General features: G+C 40.5%; 3 protein-coding genes across 5 annotated transcripts; 2 read left to right on the forward strand and 1 right to left on the reverse strand.

Annotated features, from left to right (window-relative positions):
* The first annotated feature begins 1,306 nt into the window (after positions 1–1,306).
* Positions 1,307–4,578, forward strand: LOC144039277 (cysteine-rich protein 2-like). The gene is made up of 8 exons (XM_077552458.1): positions 1,307–1,451; positions 2,420–2,514; positions 2,985–3,042; positions 3,139–3,264; positions 3,505–3,573; positions 3,843–3,937; positions 4,024–4,081; positions 4,307–4,578. Exons 1-8 carry the CDS (start codon positions 1,409–1,411, stop codon positions 4,363–4,365), a joined length of 603 nt encoding a protein of 200 aa, XP_077408584.1. The 5' UTR covers positions 1,307–1,408; the 3' UTR covers positions 4,366–4,578.
* A 493-nt stretch (positions 4,579–5,071) lies between these two features.
* arv1 (ARV1 fatty acid homeostasis modulator) lies at positions 5,072–11,299 on the forward strand. Of its 3 annotated transcripts, XM_077552454.1 has the most exons (7): positions 5,072–5,201; positions 5,880–5,999; positions 6,070–6,223; positions 6,362–6,598; positions 6,681–6,804; positions 7,060–8,647; positions 11,157–11,293. In XM_077552454.1, exons 1-6 carry the CDS (start codon positions 5,106–5,108, stop codon positions 7,106–7,108), a joined length of 780 nt encoding a protein of 259 aa, XP_077408580.1. In that variant the 5' UTR covers positions 5,072–5,105; the 3' UTR covers positions 7,109–8,647; positions 11,157–11,293. The 3 variants fall into 3 exon arrangements, with proteins under 3 accessions (XP_077408580.1, XP_077408581.1, XP_077408582.1); XM_077552455.1 differs by lacking the exon at positions 7,060–8,647 and having other exon boundaries at positions 11,157–11,299; XM_077552456.1 differs by lacking the exons at positions 7,060–8,647; positions 11,157–11,293 and having other exon boundaries at positions 6,681–6,895.
* Positions 8,812–14,245, reverse strand: fam89a (family with sequence similarity 89 member A). Its single transcript, XM_077552460.1, has 2 exons — positions 13,793–14,245; positions 8,812–11,591 (listed from the first exon to the last, which is right to left on the reverse strand). Exons 1-2 carry the CDS (start codon positions 14,039–14,041, stop codon positions 11,310–11,312), a joined length of 531 nt encoding a protein of 176 aa, XP_077408586.1. The 5' UTR covers positions 14,042–14,245; the 3' UTR covers positions 8,812–11,309.
* Between the last annotated feature and the right edge of the window lie 1,675 nt (positions 14,246–15,920).

Below are 15,920 nucleotides of genomic sequence, written 5' to 3' on the forward strand. Positions count from 1 at the left end.
GAAAAAAAAAGAAAGAAAAAAAAAAAGAGTCCAAATTAGCCCAGTGGAGTGATTAATGATGTCATTAGCCCCATTCAGGCTGTGAGTGAGGGGGGAAAAAAAAGTTGAAATGGGAAAAGGAATGTGGAAAGTTTACAAAAAAAACTAAGCCTTTTATTCGGGAAGAGACACCTTTATTCTCGGGGCGAGAGGATGACAGTGTATTTCCAAAAACTTTGCCTTTTGATCTTGGAAAAAAATAGGACTTCATCTACTAAGTGGCCTTTATGACTTTTGGAAAAAAAAAACATTAAATAATTTGCTTAAGCAGGTGCAGTTGATTAATTAAATATATATTTTTTTAAATAAAATATACTTACTTTTACTACTTACTTACATACTTAAGGTACTTTCGAGCATTACCGTGCGTGTGCGATCACGTACGCACTCAGCCGTGATGGCTTTGTCAGACGGCCCTTTGTCCAAACTGCATCAAGCAACCCCCTCCTTCTCGGGACCCCCCCCCCCCCCCAACAATAACTGTCACTTCTTCATGCTCAGCACACACGCTAATAACACAATACTCTTTACTATTCCGAGGCTTTGCATTTAAGTTATGTTGGTGTATGCTGATAAAACATGCAAAAAATCTATCTATCTATCCATCTATCCATCCATCCATCTATCTATCTATCTATCTATTTATCTATCTATCTATCATCCATCCATCCATCCATCAACGCGTACCAATGTTTCCCACAAGTCCTCTGGCGCCATCTGTTGTTCATTCATTGCTATTGGCACGCCCCGCAAATTTACGTCATGCAATCTCAATACTGTACCATTAAATTGTGATTATTATATTAGTCACCACTTGTTCTATGGATGTTTACACCACGTGACTCTAAGCCTGACGCACGTCTGTGCTCAGCATTGTTTTACAGAAAATATGCACGGTTATGTTTTTAAAATGCTGGTGCTGCTATTTTTAGCTCACATGCACTTTGAGGGCACACCCAGACGTCCATTTAACATTCCCGCACAAGAGATGTGTTGCCTGGCAACAGCGTGGCAACAAAAACTCGACTCAATATTTGATTAATTTTTGTAATCACGGTTGTAACTCAAAACACAGTGAAAATCCACCTATAATTGACGAACATTATAGACATTATATATAAAAAAATCACATAAAAAAAAAACTTCAAAGAAAATCAGGCTCCCCCTCTCCTTTTTAATATATAAAAAAAATAAAAACAAAATTGACGTTCAGTAATGCATTGATCGCTGGGGGCGCGGTTATGCAAATTAGACAGACGAAAGGCGGCCTGATGACGTCATCGCTAAGGTGTGGGCGAGTATCGGCAGACGAGAACGCGCAGGAGTCTGAACCTCACGCCAAAGCAGACCCAAATCTTCTGGCCCATAAATGGCGTCTACATGCCCCAAGTGTGACAAGACGGTGTATTTTGGTGAGTTTGGGGGGGGGAGGAGATTTCTTTGTGTCCTTCGCTGTCGTCTTAAATGACAGGACGTCCTTTTATCTTTTGTATTTTAATGTGATTTATTGAGAAGCTGCTTGTAAATCATTTCAAATATGACACTATTTCTTTGCATGTGCAATTGTCACTTATGTATAGCCATAGTATTATAACTATAGAATAATTGCCTTTCAAAGAGAAATTAATTCACAAAGCACACGTTTCTCTTAGGCATTATTTATTAAAAGTTTTTATATTAAGCTTTTTTTTTTAATTTGCTCAATTTAGCCTTGATTTGTTTTTAAATAAAATAATTGTAACAACGTCACATGTCATTAGGATACATTTTTAAGTATTTTTTAAATAATGTATATGGATATATTTTATGGATTTTTAAAATATAATTTAAAAAAAAATATTGCCTTGTGGTCAAAGTGACATAACTCAATTTGTTCATGATTGTGAGAGACAGAGTGCAGCAGATAGTAAAAAAAAAAAAAAAACTCAAATAATAAGCTATAAGCATCTAATTGCCACGCCCAGTTGATGTTTACGGTCAAACTAAACATGAAACAAATGACATCTTATGTATTTAAAACGACATGACTTTCAGTCCGCTAGCCTGATGCTAACGAATAGCATGGGTACACCCCGGCTCTAAAAGGCGGACATGATGAAGATACAAAATGGTGGCACTTGAAAGTGATAAGACACTGATAAATCACATGACAGGCAGTAGCTGGAATATTCTTGGACGACAAACAGATGATAGTGAGCCGGTCTGGCAGGCTTCCTGTCCTCCCCTCATGACAGCCAATCAACACTGTTTTGTTTTTTTAAACAAACATTTTATGTAAACTCCCTTTGAACTTAAAGCAAAATGTGTAATTTCTATGCATTTAAAAAAAAAAGAATTTATTTTAATGTTTTTTGTGGTGTGTGTGTGTTTATGTCCACAGCGGAGAAGGTGACGTCTTTAGGCAAAGACTGGCACAAGTTCTGTCTGAAATGCGAACAATGTAGCAAGACGCTGAACCCTGGTGGCCACGCGGAGGTACTGGAGGCGCTGTAGCGTGTGCCATGATGAATAAATAACATCATTTTAGTAGCATGATTAATATGCGAAATTATACTACATTGTGGCATGAATAACATAACAGCTAGCTAGTTGACTAGTTAGCTAACTTGCTAGCTAGCTAACAAACTAACTTGTTAGCTAGCTTAATAACGAACTTACTAGTTAGCTAAATAACTAACTTGCTAGCTAGCTAAATAACGAACTTGCTAGCTAGCTAGCTAGCTAGCAATTTAGTGTGTAGGATATTTTGATATGTGAGATTTAACATGTGGGATCATTTAACGTGATGTGATTACAAAAAGACTTCACACATGATATGATTAACGTGTGACATAATTAAGCGGTTAAGAAAAAGGATGGATGGATAATTACAGACAACAACTAACATTTGAATTTTAACGGTTTTGTACAACTCAATCAAGTTTCTTCTTTTACCTACTTCGCAGCATGAAGGGAAGCCTTTCTGCCACAAGCCGTGCTACGCTGCCCTCTATGGACCAAAAGGTGAATTTTATTACTCACGTATAAAAAAAAAAAAAAAAAAAGCATCATCATGCTATTATTCATATGTGACGAGTGACCCATTTGTATGCGTTTCAGGAGTGAACATCGGTGGAGCCGGCTGCTACGTTTACAGCGCCACCGCCAACGAGGCCCCGGCAGCCGTTACCTTGGTAACCAAAGCGGGGGAGGAGAAAAAAGTCGCCTCTCGGGGACCAGTGAAGGGTGAGAAATATGTGGAATAAAAATAGAAATGTAGCTTGTTGAGAAAAAAAGCCAGTTGTCCGAGGACAGTGGCGAAAGAATAACAAAAAGAAAACTACATATAATCCGGAAACTACTATTGACGCTAATTTACCTTAATCCTAACTAACCATTAACTCTTAATCCTACTTCTACTAACCTACCCAACACATAACCCAACTGTTGTTCCTTTCTTAATCATTATGTTTTTTCCCCCCACAGCTGCCAGTTTCTCTGCAGTCTCTGCGGGACCGAACATCTGCCCCGGCTGCAATAAGACGGTCTACTTTGGTGAGCACTGTAGGGTTGGGGTCACGGGTACTGCAACGGTCCCCCAAGATACAACTTTTATGAAATGTTAACGGTTCTTGTGAGGTTAAAAAAAAAAAAAAATGCTGTTCGTGTACTCCCAAGTTGTTTATTTCTAAAAAATTAACAGGTAGGTTGGAGTGCCATGATATCGGTCATCTTTTGCCTCAAGCCGCAAACCTGAGACCCTTAATCGGAAAACCAGTAACCATGGTAACCAAGCCCATTTGTGTACGTGTGTGTGTGTGCAGCCGAGAAAGTGTCATCTCTGGGGAAGAACTGGCACAAGCCGTGTCTGCGCTGCGAGAGATGCAGCAAAACTCTGACGGCCGGCAGTCATGCCGAGGTGAGAGAGACAGGGGGCGCTCTGCTACATTTGTCTCGTTTAGAAGACGCCAAAGAAGTGATGTCATTTTGATGTTTATGTTTCAGCATGATGGGCAGCCATATTGCCACAAACCCTGCTACGCGGTACTGTTCGGACCAAAAGGTATGAAACCGTATTTCTTAATTTAAAAATGTGAATTTGTTATTGTCAGTTGGTGGTATTGTTCTTGAAAATTGGCATCCTTATAATTCCGATGGCTTTCAGCAGAACATGTGATCATTATGTTTATTTGCCTTATGAGGGGGGTCGTGGAAAAAAATCCACACTGAACCCCTCAAATTTGAGGGCATCTTACTCAGGTTGCCAAGCTGTTGCTTTTGTCCGCAGGTGTGAACACGGGAGGCGTGGGCAGCTACATCTACGACAACCCTGAAGCTCAACACTGAACACATAAAAAAAAAAAAAAAAACACTTGATCTTGAAAAACCTCTTACACTTAGGTCATTATATTCTATTTTGAAAGCCTTTAAGTATTATTTTGACAGAAACAAACCTGGATTTGACTGTTGCCAAATAATGAGCTGTTATGTATTAGTCAAGTTTGGCACGTAGATGTTTCTTTGCTGTATATTTAATAAAACTCGTATACTGAAAATGTCTTTCGTCCTTACAAATAATCATTTTGTGTTCATTTCTGTTCACAATAACAGTGGTGTACAATTGCTCTACATCACATTATTTAGTTTCTAATATGTTAACTAAAAATGCTAATACAATTTCAAGTCCGACTCCTAAATGTGTGCTGATGTATCAAAAACCTTAATATAAACAAACAAATGAGGCAGTTTAATAGTTTAAATTTCTTTTTTATTCCTCTTGACTACGTTTCCCAGTATGCGGCAGCGGCGCACGTTTCCGTTGGTGACACTTTCATAATAAGTGCTAATTGTCCTTTTATATGAGGATTTGACGTTTTATTTGATACTAATGCACTGATAATTTCGGACTTTTTGGTTTAACGTTATCATTACACTCAATCATTTCCTTTGTGAATGGAATTCCTGAGTAAAAATTCTTACAAATGTTCGTAATGATGAAAAACAAGGCTGCAGAATATTCTCTTATTTTGAAAGGGCACTGATGGCAGAGTGTGTTTACTTCCGGGTTAGTGTCGTCGCCTTGAAGAATGGCGGAAGCTTGTTTCAGGTGCATCGAGTGTAACGAAAAGGCGACTGAGTTGCACCGAGATTACACCAACGGGATCTTGAAGATCACAATATGCGTGCGTTCCATTGTAATATTTTACAAAGTAGTTGTTCGGCTTGTCGTCGCCGTTTTTGTTGTGATGACACGAGCTAACCACCTCCATCAAAATAAAGCACCGTATACGAGATACTTGGAAGCGCGTCGTGACTGTTTTTCACTGATTGTTTTGTTAATTATGACTTACAAGTTGTAGTTATAGAAATATTTACTGTAATTTTGACTTGTGTTTTGATTTACGTATAAACGTACGACTGACGAACAGCGTCGTAAAGTGAGGACCTACTCAGTTTCCATATATGACAACTTAAAATGCACAAGTCACACACACATCGATTACACAAGTAGTACTTTGCAAAAATGGAAAAAAAACAACAACATTGCATTTATTTTGGCTGTTTCCGGCAGTGCTTGCTTTCTAAATAATCTTACGGTCCTGTCCTTTTTACCAAAGATTCCACAAGGGGGCGCACATTTCCCATACAAACGGCCTTTTTGTTCCCAGAACTGTTTCCAAAGTTGTCCCTCCTTACTGCTGTACTTACTAATAACCTACTGGTAGTTGTGTGTTTTTCTTTGTTTTGTTTTTTACAAATTGTGTCATATATGAATTTTGTGTGCGGCCACACATATTGCACATGCCAAAAATCGCCTGCTATCCTCATTGTAACTAGGGTCCTTTCCTCTCTTTCTTTAGAGTTCCTGCCAGAAACCCGTGGACAAATACATCGAATACGATCCGGTCATCATCCTGATCGACGCCATCTTGTGCAAGACTCAAGCCTTCAGACACATTTTGTTCAACACCAGCTTGGATGTAAGTACACAAGAAGAAAACCCAAAAGCCATTGATGGGTTGATTCCCAAATCAAACCGTTGGCCACCAGATCCACTGGAAGCTGTGCATGTTCTGCCTGCTGTGCGAGGCCTACCTCAGGTGGTCGCTCGGGCACAGATCGGAGTCCAGCGACGACCCCGCTGACATCATCAGGTACACCAAGGAGTGGGAGTTCTACCGCATGGTGGCCTTGGCCGCGCTAGGTAAGACAGCCGGGCTGGAGGCAGGAAATGAATGCCTACCAAAATAAAAGCATCGAGTCGACATCAAGCAGTAAGACAACAAATGCCCGATAATATAAATCAAAAGTAATGAAAAGTGTTACCTGTTCTTGCGTTTAGAGCGGTTAGCATTCTGCGGCGGTGTGCTACTTTTCCTGTGGGTGACAGCGATGGCGTCCCATGTGGGCGGCGGCTACGGCGCAGTGGACCTCCATCTCCTCCTGCGAGCGCTGCTGCTGTCCTGCTACGGAAAAGTCCTGCTGGTGCCCGCCGTCATCTGGGAGCACGACTTCCTGCCGCTCTGCCTCGGCTTCATCAAGATCTTTGTGCTCACCTCCAACATGCAGGCCGTCAGAGGTGCGCGCGTGTGTGAGAGAGCGAAAAGGGTGTTGTACAGGAAGTGATTGATTGATTTGATTTTGGCCATCTTGTCCTACAGTGATCTTAAATTGCAAGAAGAGCTTGGCATTGTGGGCCGTGGGCGCGGGCCTGCTGTCCGAGACTGTTGCGGCTCGGACGTGTCAAACATTTGCAGCTGCTATGCAGGAGGCGGACATGTTTGAGTGAGCCATCCTCATTTTTGTAGTCTTTTTGTGATATTTATGTTTTTTTGTAATGACTGTTATTTACTAATAAAAATGCTCGTATAATTTATTTGGGAATATTTGCATCAGTAAAACAGTAATTTTGCTAGAATAAAAAAAAAAAAAAGTAAAATATGTATGTGTACAGTATATATATATATAGTATACTGTAAATACATACATTATATATATACATTTCTACACATATATACAAAATGTTCTATTCCGAAACAGGTGGGTGAAAGAATGTGTCCTGCAGGGGACGGACGGAATGCAGCCGTAATCCAATGCTCGCGATTGCATCAGCTCATTTCATACCCGTCATTCCTTTGTGCAGGTGTGCCGAAAGTTGAGGCCCGAGCGGGTTTGAGATCAAATATTTGAACCCATGGCTGTGGACCAATCAGATTACTGCCAACAGCCTGGCACAAGTCATTTAGTGTTTACTGACAGCACAAGGCATTAAGATGACTAGAAATAGTTTTATGATAAGCATGTTATTAATATATCCACTAGATATGCAGAAATCTGGTTGTTTTTGTGTGCGTCGTCGCCTGTTGCTAGGCAGATTTCACGGTGTTCAATGGTCACCGCCATTGGCCAGAGCTGACAAATCTCAGAAGAATGTTAAGATTGAAAATGGTAGTACTGAAAATGTCTGGGTTTTTTTTGTTTTTTTACTATGTTACATAACTGCCTTGTCAGCAGTTGCTAGGAAGATTTCATAGGGCTTCATTGTAGCTTTTAATGTCAAACGTTACTATATTTAAATGATTGATTTTGCATTAAGAATATTTTAAAATAATTATCTTATGCTTAAAAAATACAGTAAAATATAAATAAAAATACATGAAAAATATTTATATTGTTTTATTACATTTAAAAATGTTTTAAAGTAGATCACATATTGGATTTCAGGAAATCAATGGTAGCTGTAGAAATTGACGTTTAATTTAAAACAAAATTACACTTACACTTTATATTTTGTGTTTTATATTATGAAATAATTACCTCAATGTACACACTTATATTTCAAAATAGTCATTTTAAGATTTAAATCAAGATATTGACATTGTAATATTTCCAAACAAGTGTAAGAAAATCCTAAACAAAAATAATACAATTGTTCAAAAAATAATTACAATAAAATGTCAATAAATCACATACACATGAAGATAAATTTACATTTGGAAAATACCATTACATGCCGAGTGAGCCACCACGCGAGTGGAGCACCTTGGATTTGCCGCGGCGGTGAAGATTATGTTAATCTGCTCTAATCTGCAGACGGCCATGCACGCTGCGGCGCAACGCAAACATGCAGCACTCTCACAAGTCCCCCCCACCCCCCTTTTTTAATTTTTTTTAAATCAATTCACTCACACCGCCTGCTGCAGTCCACTGATTACATTCAACTGCCTCCTAAATACATGCAGGGAGTATGCAAAGTAGCTCATTTGCATACACAACACACGCACAGTCACATCCACCATCTCGTGCGTGTACTCATATTGAGACCTGGTCTGAATATTTTGGCCATTTTATAACAAGTAGCCACTTTTCTAACAATGAATTATTATTTTTAATTTTTTTTTTTAAAGCATTTGACCCATTTCTGCATGTGCGAGTTGTGCTCATCAATAGTTGGGAAGCCGAAGCGCCTCCGGTGGTGAGAGTCTGCGGCTTCAAAGCGACCAAAATGCAGATTGACGCATTGAAATGCACAGCACGCAGCGATGCGTTCAGGGAACAGCGAGAAAGTAGGCCAGAAGATGCTTGGCAGAGGAGGATGAGGAGGACATGGGAGCACCCTCCTCGACGTGTGGGTCTCCATTTTAAGCGTCTTCAAAATGGAAGCCCGAGTCATATGGATTTTGAAAATGGCCATTTCTATATTTTGCGGACAAAAATTCCGATAACCAATTCAAAAAATACATAACTTCTAATTTGGTCAAAAGTGTATGAAGACAAAAAATAAACGGCGTGTAAACATATGTAATCCTTTTATTAAACTGATACCATCCAGAAAAGCAGCAGCAGTGTGGTTGTTTACAAAGAAATGACAGAAACGACACCCAGTAGAGACCTTCATTGTACTATCACCACGTCGCCATCACGAAGCGTAACAAACAGGAAAAAAAAACGACACCTTAAGACATTTTTTCAAGAAAAATGCTACAATCCGGAAGCACGGCTAAGGTGCTTAGCTAGCGTTAGCAGCGGGAAGATTCGTCTGATTTCAGGCCTCTTTTAAAAAAAAGTCTTACTTGCGTATGCTAGTAAAGTTTGAATGTTAGCATGAATATGTAGCATTTATTTTTTTTCTCCCCCCCCCCCCCACTCAAAACTGGTACACGTCACGCACTGTGGTGTATGCACTGCCCCCTAAAGGTGTGGAGTATGACTTAAAATCACCCATTATTGTAAGACTTTTTACCACAACATGACAAACGTTACCTTGATTCATCAATGGCGATGTATTGCTCTGAGCAGATGCTAACATGTTAGCATCAAGCTGCTGGTGTACAATGACAAACGTTCTTGTGTTGTGTTTAAGCATAGTTGTTGAAAGAACAAACAAAACAGGTTTAACACACAGCAACCTCGAGGTAAGTACATCTGCTCGGACCAGTATGCTCACATAGAGCTAGCGCCGTTTTAAGACTCGAGCTTGAGTCTCCGAAAAGTGGAACAAGTTTGTAGCCTAAATCAAAGTCTGGTGATGCACAATACGAGCAATACAATTCGATAGATGTCAGTTAGCACACACAAATACATTTCACAGAGCATAAATAGCATGTAGCATAACGGCTAATAACAAGTGCGACCGGGAAAAGCCTGATGACAAAGTGTACTGGAAATTCTGCACTGCGTCTTTGCTTTAATGTCATGATACTGTGGTTGACTCATTTTTGTTAACACTTGTTAAGACAGCACAAAGAAAAATGCTACTTTGCCCGTGCAGTTAGCATTAGCCGTTAGCGTGATAAGCCTGCATACAGTTCTTGATTTATGAAGGCACTGGTAGTGAAAACATCCAATGACGGTTGTGCATCGTTAATTCGGTTTTCACTGCTATGATTTGCTGTTTATACGGCTGAGACAAAAGGACAAAAAAACATTCGATAATACATTATGATATTAAAGTGTTTTTGATATGATACTGATAAAGCTGCATTTTGATATTACACAATCATTCACTTGTTGTTTTCCAATCAGTCACTTCATTGGGTACACCAGGAAAGTCAAATCCAACACTTCCGAAGGGGAGAAAATTAAGATAGTTGTTGAGTTCTCAATCATGTTTACAAGGAAAACAAAATCGGAATAAAATATTGGATTTATCACGATTAAATTATGCACTTATTGGATTAGGTGTACCAAATGAAGCGTTTAGTGAATGTACATTTAAAATATCTAAACCTTTTGCGTGTCACTGAACACAAACGTGACCGTGCTACCGGTAGCGCTTATTAGCATAAGCTAAAAGGCACAGCTAACCTTGCGCTACGATGTGGAGACATTCTTGGGAGATTTTTGTTGTTGCACAATATGTATTATACGTAGCCAAGCGCTGCACTGTCTTTGGTCATGTGACGTATACAGACGTGGAAATGTTAGGAACGCGACGGTTGCCGGCACAAACGGAAACAAAACAAAACGCAGAGTCATTAGCGTTTGCCATATTAGCATTTGCGCCGTACGAGTGGCTGAGAATGATGAAAACACACGACGACAAATTGACCGTGACGCTAGCGTGACGTCGCTTTACATAACGTAGAAAAAGACCCTGTACTCGGATGCTAACTCCGAACGCTCAAAAATGTTCATCCTTGTGAGCACTTTTACAAACTTGTGCTTCTCAAGTTGTTCGCAACAGGCTGATCGCTTAAGTACGAAATATTACCGGGGCGCCGTCTTGTCAAAATGGACTCCAAAGTCTTAACACGCCGCTACGCTAAGATCGTAAGTCTGCTCTTACCGTTTTCATGCAACATTTTCAGCCTAACCGTCGAAAAAAAAAGGCCCCGTTAGAATAATCATCCCCCCCTCGAGATCGTCACGTTTAGTTTGGTTAACAAATAATTCATTCTTGGCCATAAAATTTTCCAAACACTTTCAGGAGCGGACATTGCGTCTTTTTTTTTTTTTTATATTATATAATAAATAATACAACTTTGTCCAAACATTTATATGTAAACCTCACCGGACAGCGCAAGTGACCGGCATAAGTTTATAATAATAATAATAATTAAAAAAAAAAAAACATCTAACAAACATACAGTATATTACTAATCTTTTTTTTTTTCTTCTTTTTTTTTTTTTTTAAGTAAACAAGTCTGATCCGACTCCATCGCGCACAGTGCGATGAAACTCCAGGCCGGACCCCTTGCAGCATTAAAGCTTGACCACAGGGGGCGCCAAAGAGAGGCGAGGGCGTCACATTCCTGGTGCAAATGTAAAGAAAATACCGCATGGAGGCATCAGATGGTGACACGGAAGGATTCCCAGCTGTCGTCTTTGGCGACCCCCGCCTCGCCCTTGCCCGCCTGGGCCCCCATCTCGTCGCCGTCCGGGTGCTCGCTGGTGGGCGTGGCGCCCGGCTCGGCGTAGTACTCGTCGTCCTCGTCGAAGTAGCCGTTCTCCATCATGCTGAGGCTGGAGGCGGCGCTCAAGTCCTGGCAGCTGCCCTTGTACTCCTGGATGGACTCGTGCAGCGACCACAGCTGGCACAGCAGCGACATGTCTTGTTGCCGCAGGCCCACCTGGAGGGGGCGCCCACGAGACACCCGCGGGAAAAATAGGATTATAGTTTGGTGGCTTGATTGATTTCTGTTTTATCTTTTTTTTGTTGGGTGTGTATTATGTGCTTGCTTTAGAGTGCCTTGTTGTCCTAGTTTGGTGGCTTGATTGATTTCTGTTTTATCTTTTTTTATTTTGGGGGGGTTGTATTATGTGCTTGCTTTAGAGTGCCTTGTTGTCCTAGTTTGGTGGCTTGATTGATTTCTGTTTTATCTTTTTTTATTGGGGGGGGGTATTATGTGTTTGCTTTAGAGTGCCTTGTTGTCCTAGTTTGGTGGCTTGATTGATTTCTGTTTTCTCTTTTTTTTGTTGGGGGGGGGGTATTATGTGCTTGCTTTAGAGTGCCTTGTTGTCCTCGTTTGGTGTCTTGATTGATTTCTGTTTTATCTTTTTTTATTTGGGGGGGGGGGTATTATGTGATTGATTTAGAGTGCCTTGTTGTCCTAATTTGGTGGCTTGATTGATTTCTGTTTTATCTTTTTTTTGTTGGGGGGGTATTATGTGCTTGCTTTAGAGTGCCTTGTTGTCCTCGTTTGGTGTTTTGATTGATTTCTGTTTTATCTTTTTTTATTTGGGGGGGAGTATTATGTGCTTGCTTTAGAGTGCCTTGTTGTCCACCATAAGTGTGTGCACGTCATGGAGGGAACTGCGAACCAGAGTGCCGCGTTTTTTTTTTTTAGTCATTTCTCCCGCTTGCCACCCAACTGACAATGCGCAATTGTTTGACCCGAGGTCGACTGTGTTGTCCGAGTCAACAAATCCCCGGCGTGCCAGTCGGGTTTTGTTCAAATAGCGTCAGACTCGACATAAACTGGCGAGTGACCACTCGAGAGGAGTGAGGCCGCGAGCCAAACGCTAACCAGATAAGCCTCGACCTGAGGGATTCCAAATAGGATTTAGCAGAGCTCGTATCCTGCCCCGTGGCAAAAGAGATTTGTTTTTCATCAAGTGAGTGACTGTTGTCAGCAAAAGCACCGGGGGGACGGCTTGCTGAGAGCTGGTCTGGTTCTGATAGGGAAAACCCTGCTGGCTGCAGGCAAGGAAGTGAAATGGGGGGGGGGGGTGTTCTGTCTACATGTCAAACATTCTTTTGTGCACTAGAAAAGCCTGCCAGGTCAAGTTTAACATGGTAATTGTACGGCAATTGTGTATTCAGGAGAGCAGGAATTCTGATTAAACAAGCCCAGTGAGTTCACTTGTGTCAAACCAAGAGAAAAATCAAGACTTTATATTTTATGGCGGGGATGTTTGTCATCATTTTTGTCCTACGTTGTAAAACGATAATGTAAAAAAACAAACAAACGGCCAATTAACTCATTCACTGCCAGACGTCAAAAATTCATTTGATCTATTTCTATTGGTTAAACATTTTTTCCCACTTTTGTTAAGAGTATGAAAAGATTTTTTTTTTTATCGTACATTAAGAACAGATATAAAAGTTGTGATTAATCGTGGGTTAACTAGTGAAGTCATGCAATTAATTACGTATTAAACATTTTAATCACCTGACGCCCCTAATTTTTAATAATAATTTTTTTAATCGCGTCAGGCGGTTATTTTTATTTAATTGTTATTAATCACAAGACTTTAATAGTTAATTTTATATCTGTTTAAAATGTACAGTAATCGTTTTTTCTAGGTTTTCATACTCTTGTTAACAAAAGTGGAAAAAATGTATTTATGACGTATATAGCCGTCAATGGCAGTGAATGAGTTAAATTGGCCAACCAATTAATACTTGGACCCTGATAAATAATATGACAAATTTTAAATCGTGATGGTTGGGCCAACTATTCATTGACACGTTAAAAGTTGAAATTTGGTTTGATTTAAGTGTGTGAACGGCACATAAACCGAATTCAGAAGATTCCAAAATGGGCAACTGATATCAGTTATGGTGTTTATAATGACATCAAAACGTGCGTGTTTGTTGAGGAAGTCTGGCATTTAAATCACTTGTAATTGGGGAACACACCTGAAAGTGCCCATTTGTTTTTATCAAGGTTGTCCACCGCACATAATATACAAGCCGAATTTGCCATAAAATGCTAATATTAGCAAAAACTATCATTTAAACCGACGAGGGGAGGTTTAAATGGGCAAACAGACGAGGTGAAATCAAAATATACGTGATAGTCAAGGGAGCCTGGCTCCAAAATGTTACCATCTCTTTCCGCAGCAGAGCCAGGGCGGCGTCGAGGTTGGCCGGCTTGCTGGACAGCAGGCTGTCGGCGTTGTTCCGTCCTCGGCTCAGATCGTCCTGGATCATCGTCTTCTTCACGTACATCCTCTCCATGTCCCTCCACGAGCCGCCGCTGGAGTTGAGCAAGCCGCTCAGGCTCTTGGGCAGCGGCGGAAGCCCGTCGATGCACGCCATTCCTCCCGCCGAGCCGTTGGCCGACTTCCCGTTCATGGCGACGTTGAAAACGGCCGAGCCGAAGGTTGGAAAATGTCACCGTCGGGGACTTTTTTTGTTTTAGAGACGAAAGCTGCTGTTGTGTCACACAAAAGAAGCAAAGTGTGGTAGACTACACGTCCCACCGACACGAACAGTGTCGCTGGTCTCCTGTGTTGCTTCTCTCTGGCGACGCCATGTCAAGTCCAACGGATGGAGGCGCACTACTTCCGGTCTACGCTTCAAACACCAAAGACACTTCAAAGAACCACGCAATAGTCGGTAACAGGTTTGCGTGTGTATTTTGGATTAATTCGTCATATTTTAACACGTTAGGCCACCCAACTGATCAATAAAACGTCCTAGAGCCAACTGTTTAACTTTGCGAGGAAATGGAAATGTTCTGGTATTTTATTTTTTAGTCAATATCCGGGTCTGTTCTTGTTGTTTCCGTTAACACTAACGCTGCAAAGTAAAATCAACTTCCTGTGATTTTAACACTGACTGCTGTTGGGCGTCTCCCCTGTAACAAGAAAAAACTGTTAAAATGTTTTTGTTATCACTCTTTTTAACGTTTTTAATCTTCATGATCATGATTTTTTTTGTTTTTCTTTTAAGTAAATCAAATTTCAGTTCGACGATGTCAGACAAGAAACAACATGGATAAAAATGTCAACCTGAGGACAAAAAGTGTCATTTGGATTTGTGACCATTTATGTGAATCGTGTATGTTAATTAACCCAAAAGCGCGTGTGCGTGTGTGAGAGACAATAGTATAAAAGACAGATGGTGGACTTCATTTCCAGCCCCGCCAGCATGCTCTGGTACCACAATAACATGCGCGCGCGCACACACACACACACACGCGCGCGGAACATAACTAAAACCCAGAATATCAAAACTTGCTTTTATATTTCAAATGAGCTGTCAGCTCACCACAAAATCTTGTTCAGTTATTAAATTAATATACTAAATAAATGCAAATTTATTAAAATGTCAGCGATTAAACATCGATGGCTGGCGTGCGGGGCCCCCACGAGGCACTTTCTGTGATTTATTTCTATGCTTGTGTCCCAGAAAGCAACATTTAATCCTCACTTTTCTTAGCAATTAGCTGTACAGTGTAAAAAAAAAAGGCTTATTACACTGTACATTATTATTATCATCACAGTGTGCTGACACCAGAGGATTAAGCATTTGATGGGACCCCCTGGTGGGGATGCACACAAACCCCAGGAAGCTTCTGCTAATCCACCACCATAAAAAGAACAAGTTAGCATCAGTAGCTAATAAGGTTAAAAAAACAACCACAACATGTTCTTTGTTTTGTTTTGTGGCACTATGACCCTCCTGGCACCACTTTACATTCCCTATGAAAAATAAGGCATTACATTGTTGCTATCTCTTGGACATCAATATTCTTTACATAAAATATAAATACATCAGTCTATATTTAAATGGCTTAAAAGGATTAGTAGTCAATACATTGAATAAATTAATTAACAAGCTATTGACAACTGGTTACGCCGCACCAACACTAACTTCGGCTTTTAGATGCTACAATCTGCTGTGCTAGCAAGCGCAGCGCTAACGTTGTGCTAACAACTACTAGTTAGCCGCCTACTTTGCGGCTGCTAGCTTTATAGGACTTTTTAAATAATGTATCAGAGCAGTTTTTTTTTTCCACTTCCCCCAGTGACTAAAACTACTTATATGAGTCGTTTCTCTTCTTCCATCTGGACCAGCAGCTGGCCTTCTTAAACAGTTGACCTCTGACCTCAGCCCTCCCACTCACACGACTACGCCCAACCAGAAGCACATCTTCCACTTTTTTAACACAACCACCAAAGGAATAAATGTTATATTAAGCAGCTTTTATGAGTCAAGTGTACACAAA

Source organism: Vanacampus margaritifer, chromosome 19 (assembly GCF_051991255.1).
Source record: "Vanacampus margaritifer isolate UIUO_Vmar chromosome 19, RoL_Vmar_1.0, whole genome shotgun sequence".
NCBI classification, from domain to species: Eukaryota; Metazoa; Chordata; class Actinopteri; order Syngnathiformes; family Syngnathidae; genus Vanacampus; species Vanacampus margaritifer.